General features: G+C 44.2%; 1 protein-coding gene across 6 annotated transcripts in view; it reads right to left on the bottom strand.

Annotated features, from left to right (window-relative positions):
• LOC112140180 (troponin T, fast skeletal muscle isoforms) overlaps positions 1-9,387 on the bottom strand; it is a 26,013-nt gene extending 16,626 nt beyond the window's left edge. For 3 of the 6 annotated variants that reach the window (XM_024263066.2, XM_024263068.2, XM_024263069.2), the window contains exons 1-4: positions 9,182-9,385; positions 1,163-1,202; positions 1,060-1,067; positions 806-814 (exon numbers count right to left, since the gene is read on the bottom strand). In XM_024263066.2, the coding sequence (XP_024118834.1) occupies positions 806-814; positions 1,060-1,067; positions 1,163-1,182 (37 nt within the window). In that variant the 5' untranslated portion in view covers positions 1,183-1,202; positions 9,182-9,385. Of the gene's footprint in view, positions 1-805; positions 815-1,059; positions 1,068-1,162; positions 1,203-9,181 lie in introns of all 6 variants that reach the window. The other 3 variants (XM_024263067.2, XM_036210776.1, XM_024263070.2) reach the window with 2 other exon arrangements.
• Between the last annotated feature and the right edge of the window lie 7,459 nt (positions 9,388-16,846).

Below are 16,846 nucleotides of genomic sequence, written 5' to 3'. Positions count from 1 at the left end.
CTAGTGTTCTGGAATTAATGCTCAAACAGAGAACAATTTGACCGAAAGAAGCTGCAACCTTAAAACGAGAACATAAAGCTAAACAATACTATAGGAAATGTAAAAATGACCAGAATCTCAGTGCAGTTGTTGAACTATGCTAAAACAAAAGTCATCAAAAATGTTTTTTTATGTCATCAGTTTGCTGTCCCGTCTGCATTTGTTTGTGCAAACCTCGTTTTTCCATCAGAAACTTCGACTTAACAAAATTCTGGGTCTAAAATCAACAGTTTCAAATATGGCTGCTGTGTGAAATCTGTCGACAACAACCCAACTGGAAACATTTCACATGCCAACACAAGAAATGCAGATTCACTGGAGACTAATTCACAGTTTCTACCACTGAGCTGTGCTTGTTGGAAACATCACTGGGTCTCAGAGGTCCCACCCACCCCAAATGTCTCTTCGTCAAAAACATTTACTTGTTACTGTTTGTGAAACTGGGAAATCTTCCAAAAGGAAATGAGATAAAACACAAAGCATTCTAAGAAAAACCAATTCAGAGCCAGACCTCACTGCTAGCTCATAGTTTTACTTTCCAACCACATAAAGGCTTAAAGAGATGCTGCCCTAGTTAAAACTCAAATATAAGGATAGAAATCATTCCATTTTCAAATCTACTTGGATCTCACTGACATGAATGCAGATGTTAGTTTGTTGGTTTCTGGGATACCAAGTCGCCTCAGTGTCAAACACAGGAAGGAAGCTGCTGAATCAGTTTTAGTGACAAAAACTTTCAAAATAAAACAAATGAGGTCATGTTTACCTTCTTCCTCTGTAATAAAACAAAAAAAGGACATTTTAGTGATAGTTTAGTTTAAAGCTCAGTTTCCTAACTTCCATGTTTAAATGAATAATATAAATGTGTCAAACAGCAAAAGAGAAGTTATATCAAAACAGAAGGTAGATTAAATTCACTAGTTCATGAAGTTCTGAAAGACACACTTCAGTCAAAAAAAAAAAAAAATTGCATTTCACTTAATTATGTTGTAAGAATTGTTCATTTGCATTATCACTTACCCTCATACCTGAAATGGGAAAGATAATCACAAACATGTTCAAACTATACTTGATGTGACATTCAAATGGACATGAAAAGCAAAGGAGTCTGCGGAGGACTTACACTTCTTCAGTATCAGACATGGCGACAGCAGATGTGAGACCTGAGGAAGAACACAGGGAGACATGAGGCTCAGTTTGGTTAACATCGCTCTGAAACACCAACAGGATCATTATAATCCGGAGCAGATGTTTATTCTGGATGAAGCCGGCCTCTACACTGCAGACAGTCTATTATTCTGAATTAAAAAGAAGAAAAAAACTCTTTATGTTGAGCAATACTCCAATGTTCTTCAATAAATGTTTCACAAAGCACAATTGGAAGTGTTTTGATGAGTTTGGATCGGTAACGGGCATACTAGATGCAAACAATGTATTATGTTTTGCAAGAGGACTGCGGGGGTGAAGAAGAATACAGACGAAAAGAGGACAAAACTTCCGATTTGGATCTTTACTCTGGAGAAGTTCTGGTCAGGCGCTTCCTGTTCTCATAAAACCTTTCCACCAATCAATGGATTACATCGTGTGATGACAGAAGCTCCGCCCCATTTTTCTATGGACCTACGACCAACGGGGAACCAGAAATGGTACCAGCTGGTGCTGCTTAACCGGTCCATTTTGTAATGGAAACGCCAGTCCAATCCAGCCCGGTCCAGTCCGGTCTGAACCTCTCAGTAGCTACGTTTACATGGCCTCAAGTAATCAGAACAAACGCCTGATCAGAACAGAAATGCGTCATGTAAACACGCCGTTCGGAACACTCTGGCCCGATCAAACTCTTTAAGATCCAAATTTCTTTCTGATCATGACAGGTGAGTTATACCGATGGCTGATCCGATCAACTGCATGTAAACACACATTCCGATCGTGTGTCATTACTGGGCTGGATTTGACCTCATCATAGAGGGTCTGGCAGTCTTTGGAGCACCAACAGAACCTATCAGTTGCTCTCCGAGAGCGAACTCTTTTCTTTGAGTAGAAAAGCTGAATTCACAGCTCTAATGTGTGCCGGGGGGCTTTGTTATGGTGTGAGCTTCAGACCGCAGCCCGTCTGGCTGATCTGCGGGAGAGACCCGCCGGATTCAGGAGAACCGTGTCTCCCGGGAGAACTGTGTCTCCGAGCGGCTTCAGGACGGTATGAGCCGGCGGAGGCAACTTTTGAATGCAGAAATGTTGTCCTGCAGAAACAGTCCTGAGAAACTGCGTAAAAATCCCATAAATTCATATTTCCAATCACATCCACACAGAATAAAGACTGATCTTATCCCCACATATTTACGTGCAGGATATATGCACATCACTGCATGGATTTAAAAATTATGAGCAAACAGCCTCTTAAAATATTGTTAATAACAATGAAAGCACACTCAGTAGATCATCTCGCTCTATACATGATTTTTGTTTGATTACAGTGGAACTCATTATCTCTTCTTCTACGACTATTTCCGGTATTTTAGACAGTTCTGCGCATGTCAACATGATTTATTCTGATCAACCGTGAGGCGCATGGAAACGTTTGCAACAATCAGATGAAGATTTTCAGGGTCCATGTGCACAGTTCTATTCTAATCTGATCTATGATCTGATCCAGGACATTTTGCACATGTAAGCGCAGCTAGTGGAAACAAGGCATTATTGAACAGACTAAATCGACATTTTTAACATTTTAACACAGACCAAACCTCAAAACACGGCCAGTACCAGTACCCTAACCTCAGCTAGGACCGCGTCTGGTACAGGGTCCAGGACCGCGTCCGGTACAGGGTCCAGGACCGCGTCCGGAACAGGGTTAGGATGCCGGTGCGTTCCATGTCCTGGTATCAATTTGCAGAGTTTTCGATGTGGAGAGGTCCGTAGCCAAATGTCAATATGTGACGACTTGGAATGAGAATGTGTTACTATATGTTACCAGTGCAATATAATATCAGGCCGTTAATAACAAAAATATAAATTGATCCGGCCTCCGGGAGTTGACCACACGTGATCTAGAGAGAGGAGTGTCTGCTTTCTGCTGTTGGTGTCTGTTTTGTTTTTCTGCAGGTATATTTGAGCATCTGTTTGTGCACTGATCTGAGTTGCATGTCCCACAGCTCATGTCAATAACAGGATTTACTGAAATGTGGCTCCAGTAGCAAAAGATGCTGTTGCTGCAGCAGGAACTGGTCTGCAAGAACCGCTGCAGTTGGAGCTGCAAAAGGTCCTGATGCAGTCACTGCAGATGCTTCCAGAGATGCTTCTACAGGAACCATCGACTGTATAAGTAGGAACTGGACATAGCAAGTGTTGTTATCTCCAGCCCTTGTGAAATCAGGCCGGAGCCTTCGCCGTCACTTCCTGATACGTCTACCGCCATATTGCAACCCATCAACAGTGAATATCCCGAGTCGGTCTGAGTCACGTTTTTAAAGGAACTACTGTCACCAATCATGAGTCAGCTTGTTCCGGGTTGTTCAAATTCCACGCTCATTCAGCTGAAATGGATTGGGAAGGGGGCCAGAGGGACCCACAAGCTTTTACTGAGGCATCTGGTTGGTCAGTTTATAACTTGAATAACTGGCAATAAAGAAACAATACCTTTAAAAAAATAGGATTAGAAAAACTGTGCTAAGAAGAATGTATCAGAGCAAGAATGTTTTTCTGACAATAAAATGTTATCTATTTAATGAATAAATTGATAATCAGCAGCCAAATTTGACCGTCCAGAGTTAAAATAAGAAATGTTTATATGCAGTCAAAACTGGTAATTCACTATACTTCTGAATTCACTAGCAAAGCAAGTAAAGCTTTTTTTCCCCTCATTGAAGTGTGGTGAGGCAGAGCAGCAGATGCATTACTGCTGTAATCAGATTATCCAGACGCTTGTGGTCATCATGGAAAAAGTCTGTTGGAAAAGCCTCTGGGAGGTGACTCCACCTGTCAGAAGGTCGTATATTTGCAGCATCACCTCTGACTGCAGCCTTCCCTCAGCTGCTCGGCACTCGCTCTGCTTTGGTTCTTATGTGTTCCTCTGGCCTGAATTCAAAGGACATCACAGAGTGTTCTCCAGATGAACCGTGTTAGCCCTTTAACACCGGAGCTTCTGTGTTTATGTTCTTGTATTTACAGTAACACAATGATTCCAGTAGATTCTGAAGGAGAAAAGCGGCTCGTTGAGCCGCTTTTCTCCTTCAGAATCTACTGGAATGATCGTGTTAACAGCTGAAAAGTTACAGTATGTTAAAGATTTTGTGTTAAAGTGTCACCAGATATTAAAGGATTAACTAGATTAATTAATTCATAGTCATAGTAGGAATATGTCTTATATGTGTTGTCTACCAGTTTCCCTTGGGATTAATAAAGTATGAACAATTGATTTATGACTGCAGCCAGTTTATCGCTGCACAGGTCCTGTATTATTTTGAAGTAATTTTTTTGTCATTTACAGAAGATGAAAACGCAAAGAGACAAATGTGCTTTGAACATTTAGATCTAGATCGCAGTACTGTGATTGACTAAAACATAAAAGTACTGGAAGAACAATTGAAAAATAAATAAAGTTGAAAGCAAAGACAGAACATCTCCATCATCAACAGGACAGACAGAGTGAGGAAAAGACAACTTCTTGGAATAAAAAAATGACACGACAGTGTTAGGATTTATGAAAGCGGAAAATTTGAGTCCGTATTTTGAGTCGCAAGGAGCCAAAGCGGTTGATCATCAGTGTTATATTTCCAACACCTCTGCAGATTACCAACAAAACTTCACTGAATGACAACAGAGGATGCTAACAGAACCCAACCATGGACCCATACTCCTAAAATGTAGAATTCTTATTCAGAAGGGCTGGAAATATTTTGGAAATAATAAAAAAAAAAAACCTCTTTCAATATTGGCAGAAACCACTCCCAAATGGATTCCTCCCCACTCTTTAGAAGGGAAATACTCTTTTATTGGTGAGTACAAACTGTTTTCAAGTCATCTATGATGATAAACAGTTTCCTTCAGCCGAGCTTCAGAAACGCTGGAGTTCAGGTAGCTGATGGGTACAGCTGTCACAAAGAAAGACACAAACATGCACAAACAAACACAAACCGTTCCCAAGAAACGTGAGCTGAGAGATTCCTGCAGAAACAGAGACGATTGTATTTAAAATAGCTTTAGTCATCTGCAGACGATGAGAGGGAGGACGGACGACGGGAAACTATTCACGTTTTTGTATGGATCAGTACAACTTTCCTGGTGTCATCAGCCCCCAAACATCAACACCTGCACGGGTACAGCTGAACTTTTATCCTTCAAAGTCACAGGTGACACTTCTCATGGATCTAACTTTACCTTCGGGAAAAAAGATAGAAACTTCGATGATGACTGTTGGTGCAGAAGTAAGCCTCAGCTGATATCCCATCATCCCTTTGTTTACAGTCTCTCCCACTAGCTTACAGCCTCTCACAACCCCAACCTAACATTAGCGTTGCAACAGAAACAGTCAGCAACATTGGAGCTATCCAGCCGTATAGTTTGGATCCAGATTCCAGCTCAGACGAGGAAAACGAAGACGTTCATGGATCTATATGTCTGACAGTGGATGATCAGAATGGAGCGGATGAATCACAACTCAGAGTTTTTTCAAACTGCATTTTTAAACTTGCTCCTGAATCAGTTTTAATAAATAAAATACTCAGAAAGGCCATTTTTGATCTTAAATCATTTTACATAAGTCCTCCATCATCAGAAAAAAAGAACATGTTTAAAACACCAAAAACACTATTTTGATTGGAGTGGGTCTTTGAATGTGGGAACAATTTTGTTAACGTAGACTTTTACCACCTTTGGCGCTCTGTTTCTATGACTGAAGGCTGGTTCCAACGCCACAAAACACGCCTCGCAAGAGCTTCTGTGCATGTCAATGAGACCAAGTCAGGACCTGGTTTTAGTCAAAGGACGCTCCCTGCAGATCTTCTGGTTAGATCTTCAACAAACACATCAAAATATGAGAGTCATTGACCCACTCTGAATTCTTCCCTTCCCCTTCATTTATCCCTCCAAACAGAGAGCTATAAAAAAATAGTGTCTCATATTTCTGATGTCACTTTCGTTCGATGACGTCACCAATAGTCACCAGTCTGCTAGCTTTAGAGCGGAGCTTCCAGCGCTTGGATTTACATAAAAACAGCAGTTTTATAGCTTTAAAATAGTCGTACTACAACAAAAAGTCATTACTTTCATTTAAATGTAAACTTCTGTGGTTCAGAGAACACCCGCGTGAAGAAAAGCACTTCTCAGCACGACGGGATTTAGCCTTGTGGGGAAGACTTTATATCCCTCCATTTGGAGGGTCAGATTTAAAAATGACATTTCTCTGACACACTTACACTTAAATTCCCCCTTCAAATAGAGGGGAAGGGAGAAGGGAAGAATTCGGATTGGGCCTTTCTGTCATCTGAGACTCTATGGGAAATGTTATTCAATTTAAAGTCTTTAGTTATGTCAGAATCCCCTCACACGCACTATATAGTCCACTATATAGTGCGTTCACCATTTTCTAGTGCTGTCAGAATCTGCGAATTCCAAAATTGAGTGCACTGGAAATTTCCCAGAAGTCTTTGCAAAAAACGAGCATACGTCAATGTTCGCTAGATTATAGACTAGCAAATATAAGATAAGATAAGATAGTCCTTTATCCGTCCCACAGTGGGGAAATCCCAATGTAACAGCAGCATAATGGAAAGAAATATAGATGGGTGGTATATAGACCACAATGCATTGCAGTCAAACAATTTTGAACAAAAAAACAAAAAAATAAACCATCCACATTTCACCATCAGAACACAGCAGAGTCATGAATAAACGTGAAATGTTCATAATGATTCAATTTTCACTTTGTGAAATCGGTGACGTCATATCCAGTGTTTATACAAACGAAAGAAAAGTAGTGAACATAGTGTCTGAATTGCCTTTAAAATCCAGGACACTATATATTTTTTTTTAGTAGTTAGGGATTATGGAAAGAATTCGGACACAACCTTTGTCATCCCTACAAACAACTGACCAAACTTTTCCGTTTTAGCATTAGAGTGAAATAAGAGATCTTTGTTTTGTGCATAACAACTTGTGTAATCCTAATGAGTCTGGTTCTGTTGAAGCTTTAATTCTTGGTTTGATATTTGCTTAAATGATTTATTAGCACCTTGAGAAAACCTTTGTTTGGTTTTGGTGCTTTTAAGCTAAACTTTTGGTTGGATTTTCTAAGCACTGAAGCTCAGAAAAGTACAATCCTCTGTGTGAACACAGCTTAAAATATCTAAAAGTCAGTACTGTGACTTGATTTGCAATTGCAAATATATACATAAAAATATATCTGAGTCTTTTACGTCAAGGCAAGATGTCTTCTGAGACTTTTCATTAATTTCAAGTTTACGTAAAATACAAAGTTTTAGTTAATGTGTACAATCTTGTTTTATTTTTGTTTTAAGACCTCAACCTTAAAATTGCTGTTATTTTTCTAAACAATCATGTACATATCCCTTTAAGTAATTTGTAGTAGTTTCTTTAAGAAGTTGTTTTAAGACATTTTCACAAGTGTAAAGTGTAGCGGCTGCGGACTCATGAGCCGCTAGAGAGGCTGTGGCAGGACCTTGTTTGTGACGCGCTCCAGAAAAGATGAAGAAAACGTTCTTTGAAAGTATCTTGATTTATTAAAGTTCATCATAGACACTGATAACAAAAAATATGTGTTTGATCGTTCCAAAATAAAAAGGCAACTAAAGCGGTCAACAAAAAAATACCGGGCCCTGTACACCCTCTCTCGGAACCAACAGAACCAAACCAAACCCAGGTGAACAGGTCCGCCTAATAATGTCTTTCCTTGTCACGTGACACACAAAAAAATTGAAATCATAAATAAATATTATCGTGGCTGCTACATAAAGTTTAGATTTTTTCATGTTTTAAGAATTCTTACCCCAAAGCTTACCCCACTAGCAAATAATTTGACTTGTTTTTAGTCTGAAATCTCCTAAATTAAGTAGTTTTCTGTTCATTTTAAGATGGCCTTTTTGCTAATTACTTTTTTCATACACTCAAAACATTTTGTGAACCATAGTCTAGGCATGTTTACATTCAAAGCTGGGTCATCTGGACCCCACAAGAGAGCACAGAAACAAAAGTCTGTGCTTAACATAGAAGGAATATAGTAGAACAGTTATCTGAATGTTGTCAGGATTTCCTTTCTTTACATATTTAATGTCCAGATAATCTTGATGTAAAAATAAAGTGTAGCTGGACGCCTCCTTTGCACTTAGCAGTGAGCACAGCTGCAGAGGACTCTTAGGATTAGCGATGGATCAAATGTCAGTGTCCAAATAGCAGCTTTAATCCCTTTGCTTGATCCAGAGGGACTTTGCTCTGTGCTCAGATTGCCAATCAGCATCAAACCACCAACCAAGTGAGCCGTTTGATGGACTTGTAGCTGACAGCGGTCCCGGCTCAAAGTGCACGGCAGCACAGCTGCTGACGCTTCGGCATGCTGCATATTTAGTGAGCGCTTACTTCATTCTTTGGAGCGACAACAGCACAACGTTTTTGAAACTCGGTCGTGGTGTTGAAAGGGAAAAATGGAAGAGACAGATGGAGCCAAAGAAAACTCCAGACCCAGAAAGGAGCAGAATGTTGGTTGCAGTGATGACAATTGTGAGAAAGCTTTTAAAGGGACTGAACAAGTCCATGAAGTGAATTATAAAGCAATAAATTACATTTATTTTGACCTTTAACACCTGAGGCGTCGCCAGTGACGCTTAAACACAAAATCTTTAACATAGTGTAAGTTTTCAACCATTAACACGATGAGCCGCTTTTCTCCTTCAAAATCTACTGGAATGATCGTGTTAATCAATAAAAAAAGAAATCACAGTTCAGAGCTAGTGTAGTGTTAAAGGGCTAAACACACTTTGTCAGATTTATCCAGTTAGTTTGTACAAAAAGGAAGGAAGGAAAGCCTCTGGATTCTGCAGATCTGTCAGAAAACATTTTCACCACCTTATCCTTCTTTTCTCTTAAGCTTAAACCGATCTGAGGGCTGTTGCTCTGAGACCTGCAGGTGACTTACCTCTGAGAGGAAGAGGAGCACCTCCAGCCACAAAGATGAGCTTCTAAAAATGTGGAGGCTGTGCTGAGAGAATAAGTCCTTGTGCTATAACGGTGCTTGAGATCATCGGGTCCTTATTGGCTGTGCGATTATGTCGGCTTGTTCCAAGAGTATGTTAATACGTGGAAGACGCGGGTAGGGTGGAGGGACCAGCCTTGACCCTGGAGAAGGAGATAGACAAAATACTGTGGATGGAAGAGGGAGGCTCGGGTTCTAGAAAGGAGCAGCTGAGAAGCTCCTGTTGCTAAATATACAGTGATAGAAGGCAGACAGGGAGCTGACACACCAGCTTGGCATCCAGACAATGGAGAGAAAGTCTGTGTGTGTCCATCAGTCCATACATTCGGTCTAGAAGAGAACAGCAGGTTAACAACTAAACATCAGGGGAAGAAAGCGCATGGTTTCGTAAAATAGTGGGGCTGAACAATCACTGAGTCCCTCCGAGTGGTTTATCGTGTTTCAGTGCATCCATTGTGATTGATGGAGCAAGAATTCTTGGAGAAAGAAGGGTGTTTTCCACCCATGCTGTTCCGCATACCATTTTCTAGTCATCTCATAGAGAACCATAATACTGCTGTCTCTAGTCAAATCAATTCTGTGACTTTGACTTGAGGCCACAGGTTCATCAGATGATCCATCACAGCTGCAACCATTCCTCTCAGCAGCAACTGAGTCGCATAAATGATGGGGACTCAGAGACACTTCTGTGTCAGAGTGGACCAATCACAGCAGAGGTGGGAGAATGTTTGCACACAAACTTGTCGCACACACCAACATTCACACAAAGGATCAAAAAGGTCAGAGTTTTGGCTTTGACGGTTATCAAAAAACAAGAATATTTGGGTCAAAAGTGAGTTCAAGAGTAAAGTGTTTGAACAGTTTAGTTCCGTGAAGCTCCCTTACATCCAGAGACATGGATTTTAGGGAGAGGACAGCAAAGGTAACGCCTGAGGTGGGAGCGCCGTGTTGGCCAGAGGAAACTGCCGACTAGGCAGGTAAAAAAAAAAAAAAGGGGTTGAGTTCACTCAATTGAGAACCCAGTCAGCAAAGCCAAGTGGCCACATATGTTTAAAAAGTGGGCAGAAAATTTGGGTCCCAATTGGCTTTGTACACAGTTTCTGTGGTGGCCCCACCTGTGTTTGACCAGATTGACTCAAGTGGGGACTAGGTAGGTTAGCTCACTATGCTGGCTAGCTGCTCAATGTACAGTGTAGCATGCTAGAGAGCTCTTTTGTAGCATGCTAGCTAGCACAGCTGTAGCATGCTACAGAGCTCTTTTTTAGCATTCTAGCGAGGTCCTCTATAGCAAGCTCGTAAGCTCTTCTGTAGAATGCTAGTAAGCTCTTCTGTAGCATGCTAGTGAGCTCAGCTGTAGCATGCTAACTAGCTCCTCTGTAGCATGCTAGTGAGCTCAGCTGTAGCATGCTAACTAGCTCCTCTGTAGCATGCTAGCAAGCTCTTCTGTAGCATGCTAGCGAGCTCTGCTGTAGCATGCTAACTAGCTCCTCTGTAACATGCTAGTGAGCTCCTCTGTAACATGCTAGCGAGCTCCTCTATACCATGCTAGTGAGCTCTGCTGTAGCATGCTAACTAGCTCCTCTGTAACATGCTAGCAAGCTCTTGTGTAGCATGCTAGTGAGCTTTTCAGTTCCATCAGATTCTTTGTTTTTAACCTCTGATTACAAAATTGTTTTTATTTCTCTTGACTATTCTTCAACATATTCTTGAGAGACTGCGATCACGTTTACAGCATTGTCTTCAACAACTTCCTTTGGATCTGGACTTTTTGGATTTCTATTGCACCTAGGAAATCATTTTTCTTCAAGCATTGTCTGGCCAAATTGATGTTTGCCCTGTCCTCTTAGATGTACTAAGCAGTTTACACACATTGATAAAAAGAGAAAAGGACAAAATACATACACATAGTGCTGTCATTGATTTTGAGCAAGGACACTCTGGGCGTCACAGAATGGCTCTTTCCCCCAATCATCTGAGCAGACTTTCAGAACTGAACTTGTCCATTACAACCATAGCTAAAATTTTGTGAATGTCCAAAAGGTTTTCAGACAAGTTAAAACTTTTTATCAAGGCACTCCACAGCAGCATGTCGGATGAAGAATTAGGACAATGCACTAGAAACATTAAGGTCCAGACAGCCTCTCTGGATATCGGATGGTGAAGGGACTTCTTAAGGCCAGAGGACACAGAGTGCAATACCAAAGAGTTCCAGCTTCCATGCATCGTGTTGACTCAGCTGGTGTTGTATCAAGGATGGTTTCTTTGGGTTGCATTGCTCGACGCGCTTATTCTGTCCCAGGACCACACTCTCTAATGCATATTGACACACAAGCCACAATCATTTGAGTTTTTGAAGTTAAAGATCATCCTGAGAATTATAGAGCTATGAGAATATTCAGAGTGGGTTTTTTTCCCCCAACTCAGCTATAACATTGGAGGTACTGATGGCTTTTCTCGAAGGGTGAGTTTAGTTACAAGTCCCACATGGACTTGGTAATGTGGATGTTGCTCATTGTTTTTTGGATGCAGGTTATGTATCTTGGTGTTGCTTCCAATAATCTGGCATCAACATCCCTGGGATTTTTCCAAAACATCTGTTGAAAGATTTGGTTTTCCTGTGAGGTAATGAGTGAAGTAATTCAAAATGGATTGCTGTGGTTGAATACCATGTGGGGAGTTGATTGTTTTCACCTAGTTATGGTTATAATTCTTAAAATTATAAGAGTAATAATTCATGATTTTATTTTTGATGTTGCAGCAGGATTTCATATTCAATACTATTATCTAGACAAAAAAAAACAACTTTTGACTCATGGGGTGACCCTTTTTATCGGCATATATTATTTCATATTTAATTCTGCTTTGATGAACAAATTGTTACTTTACGAAGAATGTTTACATTCAAAGTGGGGTCATCTGGACCCCACAATACAGCGTGCTAATTTTTTTTTACCAAGGATTTTTTATCCTCACTGGTGTCTGTGGCAGACATAAAATCCTATCCACCTTTGTCATGGGACGGATCACACATCAATGTAATGGTCGGGTCATCTGGACCCCAAAGGAGAGCATAAGGGTTAAAACAACAGTATATTATGTTAAATGTTTTCAGTGTTTTGCTTTTGATTGCTGTACCCAACCTTAAAGTTCCATAACCTATACCAATCAGACCAACATAAAAATCAAAAATATCAACCTATACCCACCATTCTGACACACACTGGAAGGTCTGTTCAAACTGGCAACCATGTTCAGATGCACTGCAGTGCAGTTTCAATCAAAGATTTAATGGTGTTTTTATTTTTACTGACACTTTTGGCTTTGTTTAGTATTAATTATTCAATTTGATAGTTCCTAAGCCCTTTTCTCCCTCTTTTTTTGGGGGTGGGGTGTTGTATTTCCTGCAGAGTTCGTGGGGATCACGGAGGAGAAAATGTGGTGGTTCCACAAGTGAAGTTTAATGTCCGTGGCACAGGAAGAAACAGTTTCATCTCAGGAAAGAGTGTGCACAACCAACATATGCTAGTGCTGATAGCTGAAAATGCTGAAATGGATAGCTAAAAACACTGAAGCTGATAGCCAGAAAAAATATTAGCAAAATGCTAAATTAGTCTAAAAAACAAAACAAAACAAAAAACTTAGGTTAGCCAAAACAGCTAACATGTTAATGCCTTATTAGCTACACTCCAAAATAGCCTAAAAAACAAATGGAAAAAAGCCTAAATTAGCCAAAACAGCTAGGCGTGGGCCACCGCGGAGTGGCTCCCCCACCTGTGCTTCCCTTCCAGCTTTTCTCGAGGCCTTCACCCAGGTTTTCCAGCACACCAAGCCCGGCAGAGAGGCTGCCCGGGCCCTTATGCGGCTGAAACTGCGTAATCAGCGGGTGGCGGATTATGCCATAGAGTTCCGGACCCTTGCTTCGGAGAGCGGCTGGAACCCGGAGGTGCTCCAAGATGCCTACCTGGAGGGTCTTTCAGAAGAATTGAAGGACCACCTAGCTCCCTTGGACCTGCCCTCCTCCTTGGAGGCCCTCATCGCCCTGACCATCAGAATCGACAACCGGCTGCATGATCGCAAGCAGGGCCGCAGGGGCGGGGTTTCACATCCCATTTTTCCTGCTTCTGTTCCAGCAGACCCCCAGGCAACCCAGTCAGCGGCGGAGGAGCCTATGCAGCTGGGTCGTGGCCGTCTGTCCCCTTCAGAGCGGAGACGTCGTATGACGGCAGGTGAGTGCCTTTACTGTGGTCGGCGGGGTCATCTTTGCAGGGACTGCCCAAAAGGTCTCCGCTCGTCAGTAAGGGTGGGCTCCCTGACGAGCGGTGGTCAGGCGCCCACCGTTTCTGAGTCTGCTTCCTGCAACCTAGGGGTGCGGATTTTATCATCAGGGGGGGTGATGCCTGTGCAGGCTCTTGTAGATTCTGGAGCAGAACAAAACCTCATCGATGCCGAGCTAGCCAAGCAGGCAGGCTTCAAAACTGAGTCACTGCCACAACCCCTTCGAGTCGTTTCCCTTAATGGTCGGACTGTTGCGACCACGACTAAAGTCACTGAGCCGGTTCACTTAATAGTGTCTGGCAACCATCATGAGTATATCCAGTTCCTGCTGTTTTCCTCCCCCCACAATCCCCTAGTTTTGGGTTTCCCCTGGTTGAAGACTCACAACCCTGTTATTGATTGGTCCTCCAGCCGTGTTTCTGGCTGGAGTGAATACTGCCATGCCACCTGCTTGCGTTCAGCTCGGTCTCCTGGGGCTGACCCCGTCGCCCCAGAGGGGCTGCCGTCCTCACCTGACCTCTCTAGCGTCCCGCTCGAGTACCACGACCTGGCAGAGGTGTTCTAAAAGTCTAGAGCCCTCTCCTTACCGCCTCACAGGCCGTATGACTGCGCCATAGATCTGCAACCAGGTGCCACCCTTCCCAAGAGTCGGTTGTATAGCCTTTCTCGACCAGAGAGGGAGGCCATGGAGCAGTACATCTCGGAGTCCCTGAGCTCAGGCATAATCAGGCCTTCCTCTTCTCCTGTGGGTGCGGGGTTCTTTTTTGTGGGCAAAAAGGACGGTACTCTTAGACCATGTATAGACTACCGCGGCCTTAACGATATAACTGTTAAGAACAGATACCCACTCCCCCTTATGGATTCTGCCTTTGAGGCTCTACAGCAGGCCCGGATGTTCACCAAGCTGGACCTGCGTAGTGCTTACCACCTGGTTCGCATCCGGTCTGGGGATGAGTGGAAGACTGCCTTCAGCACTCCACTTGGGCATTTTAAGTATCTGGTGATGCCGTTTGGCCTCTGTAACGCCCCTGCTGTTTTCCAGGGGTTGGTTAACGATGTATTGCGGGACTTTCTCCACCGTTTTGTTTTTGTTTATTTAGACGACATTTTGATTTTCTCCAGAGATCTCGACGAATATAGGCGGCATGTTCGCCTGGTTCTCCAGCGGCTGCTGGAGAATAAACTGTTTGTAAAAGCTGAGAAATGCCAATTTCACTCTTCTTCGGTTTCTTTTCTGGGCTTTGTTATTGCAGGCGGGGAGGTGAGACCAGATCCGTCCAAGGTGAGCGCGGTGGCAAATTGGCCCGTCCCTACCAACCGTAAACAGCTCCAACGGTTCTTGGGGTTCGCCAATTTCCTCAGACGCTTTATTTGTAACTTCAGCTCCGTGGCCACGCCCCTTACGGGTCTGACCTCCGCCTCCTCTCCGTTCCGCTGGACCGAGGCAGCCGATTCGGCTTTCGCACGCCTCAAGCAGCTCTTCACCTCTGCGCCTGTTTTGGCTCAGCCTGATCCATCCAGCCAGTTCATTGTTGAGGTAGATGCTTCTGACACTGGGGTAGGGGCTGTGTTGTCTCAGCGGGGGTGGGGGGACAGCAGGTTGCGCCCCTGCGCCTTCTTCTCTCGCCGGCTTACTCCGGCTGAGCGCAACTATGACGTGGGTGATAAGGAGCTGCTAGCTATCAAACTAGCCTTAGAGGAGTGGAGACACTGGCTGGAGGGATCAGCTCAGCCGTTTGTGGTCTGGACAGATCACAAAAACCTGTCCTACCTCCGGACCGCCAAGCGGCTGAATTCGAGGCAAGCACGGTGGTCTTTGTTCTTTGGCCAGTTTGATTTTATTGTTTCATACCGACCTGGCTCTAAGAACGCCAAACCAGACGCGCTGTCCCGACAACAGGAGTCCAGGGAGGAAGACCATGAACCCAAGACCATCATTCCCCCGTCCTGTGTCCTGGGGGCACTCTCCTGGCAGCTGGAGAGGGACATCAGAGCTGCTCAGACTCTGGAGCCGGGCCCTGGAGGGGGTCCTCATAACTGTTTATATGTCCCCAGTGCCTGAAGGATGCAGGTCCTTCAGTGGGCTCACTCTTCCCGACTCACGTGCCACCCAGGAGTGCGGAGAACATTGTCCTTCCTGCGTCGCCGGTTCTGGTGGCCCAACATGTCTCGAGACACGCAGGACTTTGTTTCCGGTTGCATCATCTGTACACAGAACAAGGTCAGTCACAAGCCACCTGATGGACAACTTCACCCCTTGTCATTCCCAGCCCGTCCATGGTCACACATTTCCCTGGACTTTGTGACCGGTTTGCCTCCTTCTTCCGGCAAAACCGTAATCCTCACTATTGTGGACCGCTTCTCTAAGGCGGCCCATTTTGTGGCGTTAACTAAACTACCCTCTGCTGCAGAGACCGCCAGACTGGTCCTCACTCACGTGTTCAGGCTGCATGGCGTCCCAGTGGATATTGTCTCAGACCGGGGGCCCCAGTTCATCTCTCGAGTATGGAAGACCTTCTGTGCAGCCTTTGGGGCTACCACCAGCCTCTCCTCGGGCTTCCACCCCCAATCTAACGGCCAAGCGGAGAGGACCAACCAAGATCTGGAGGCGGCCCTGCGGTGCGTTTGCTCCCGCAGCCAGTCCACCTGGAGTTCCCTGCTACCCTGGGTTGAGTACGCCCACAACTCCCTGACCTCTTCGGCTACTGGCTTGTCACCATTCGAGAGCTCTCTGGGCTATCAGCCGCCGCTGTTCCCCGAGCAGGAGAAAGAGGTAGCAGTGCCGTCAGTCCAGCACCACTATCGCCGCTGCAGGCGCATCTGGAGGGAGGCCCGGTCTGCTCTACTCCGTTCATCTGCGGCAAACAAGAGGCTGGCTGATCGTCGTCGTACCCCAGCACCAGACTACGCACCAGGTCAGTCAGTCATGCTGTCCACGGACAACATCAACCTCCGGACTGAATCCAAGAAGCTATCCCCGAGATTCATCGGTCCGTTCGAGGTGGTCAAGGTAATCAACCCTGTTGCGGTCAAGCTCCGGCTCCCCAGGTCTCTCCGCATCCACCCTGTTTTCCACGTCTCACAGATCAAGCCCCATGTTGTCAGCCCTCTACAGCCGCCCTCTGCTCCGCGCCCTCGTCCCCGGATCATAGACATTCAACCTGCTTACACCGTTCGGCGCCTGCTGAATGCAAGGCGACGGGGCAAAGGTCTTCAGTACCTCGTTGATTGGGAGGGCTACGGCCCTGAGGAGAGGTCTTGGGTCCCGGCCTCCAGGATCCTAGACCCAGCCCTTATACGGGAGTTTCACCGCCTCCATCCGGACAAGCCCAG

The sequence above is a fragment of the Oryzias melastigma genome, unplaced genomic scaffold (genome assembly GCF_002922805.2).
Source record: "Oryzias melastigma strain HK-1 unplaced genomic scaffold, ASM292280v2 sc00236, whole genome shotgun sequence".
In the NCBI taxonomy this organism is placed as follows: Eukaryota; Metazoa; Chordata; class Actinopteri; order Beloniformes; family Adrianichthyidae; genus Oryzias; species Oryzias melastigma.
Note: the sequence above shows the minus strand (reverse complement) of the source record. Positions and strands in the feature narration are given on the sequence as shown.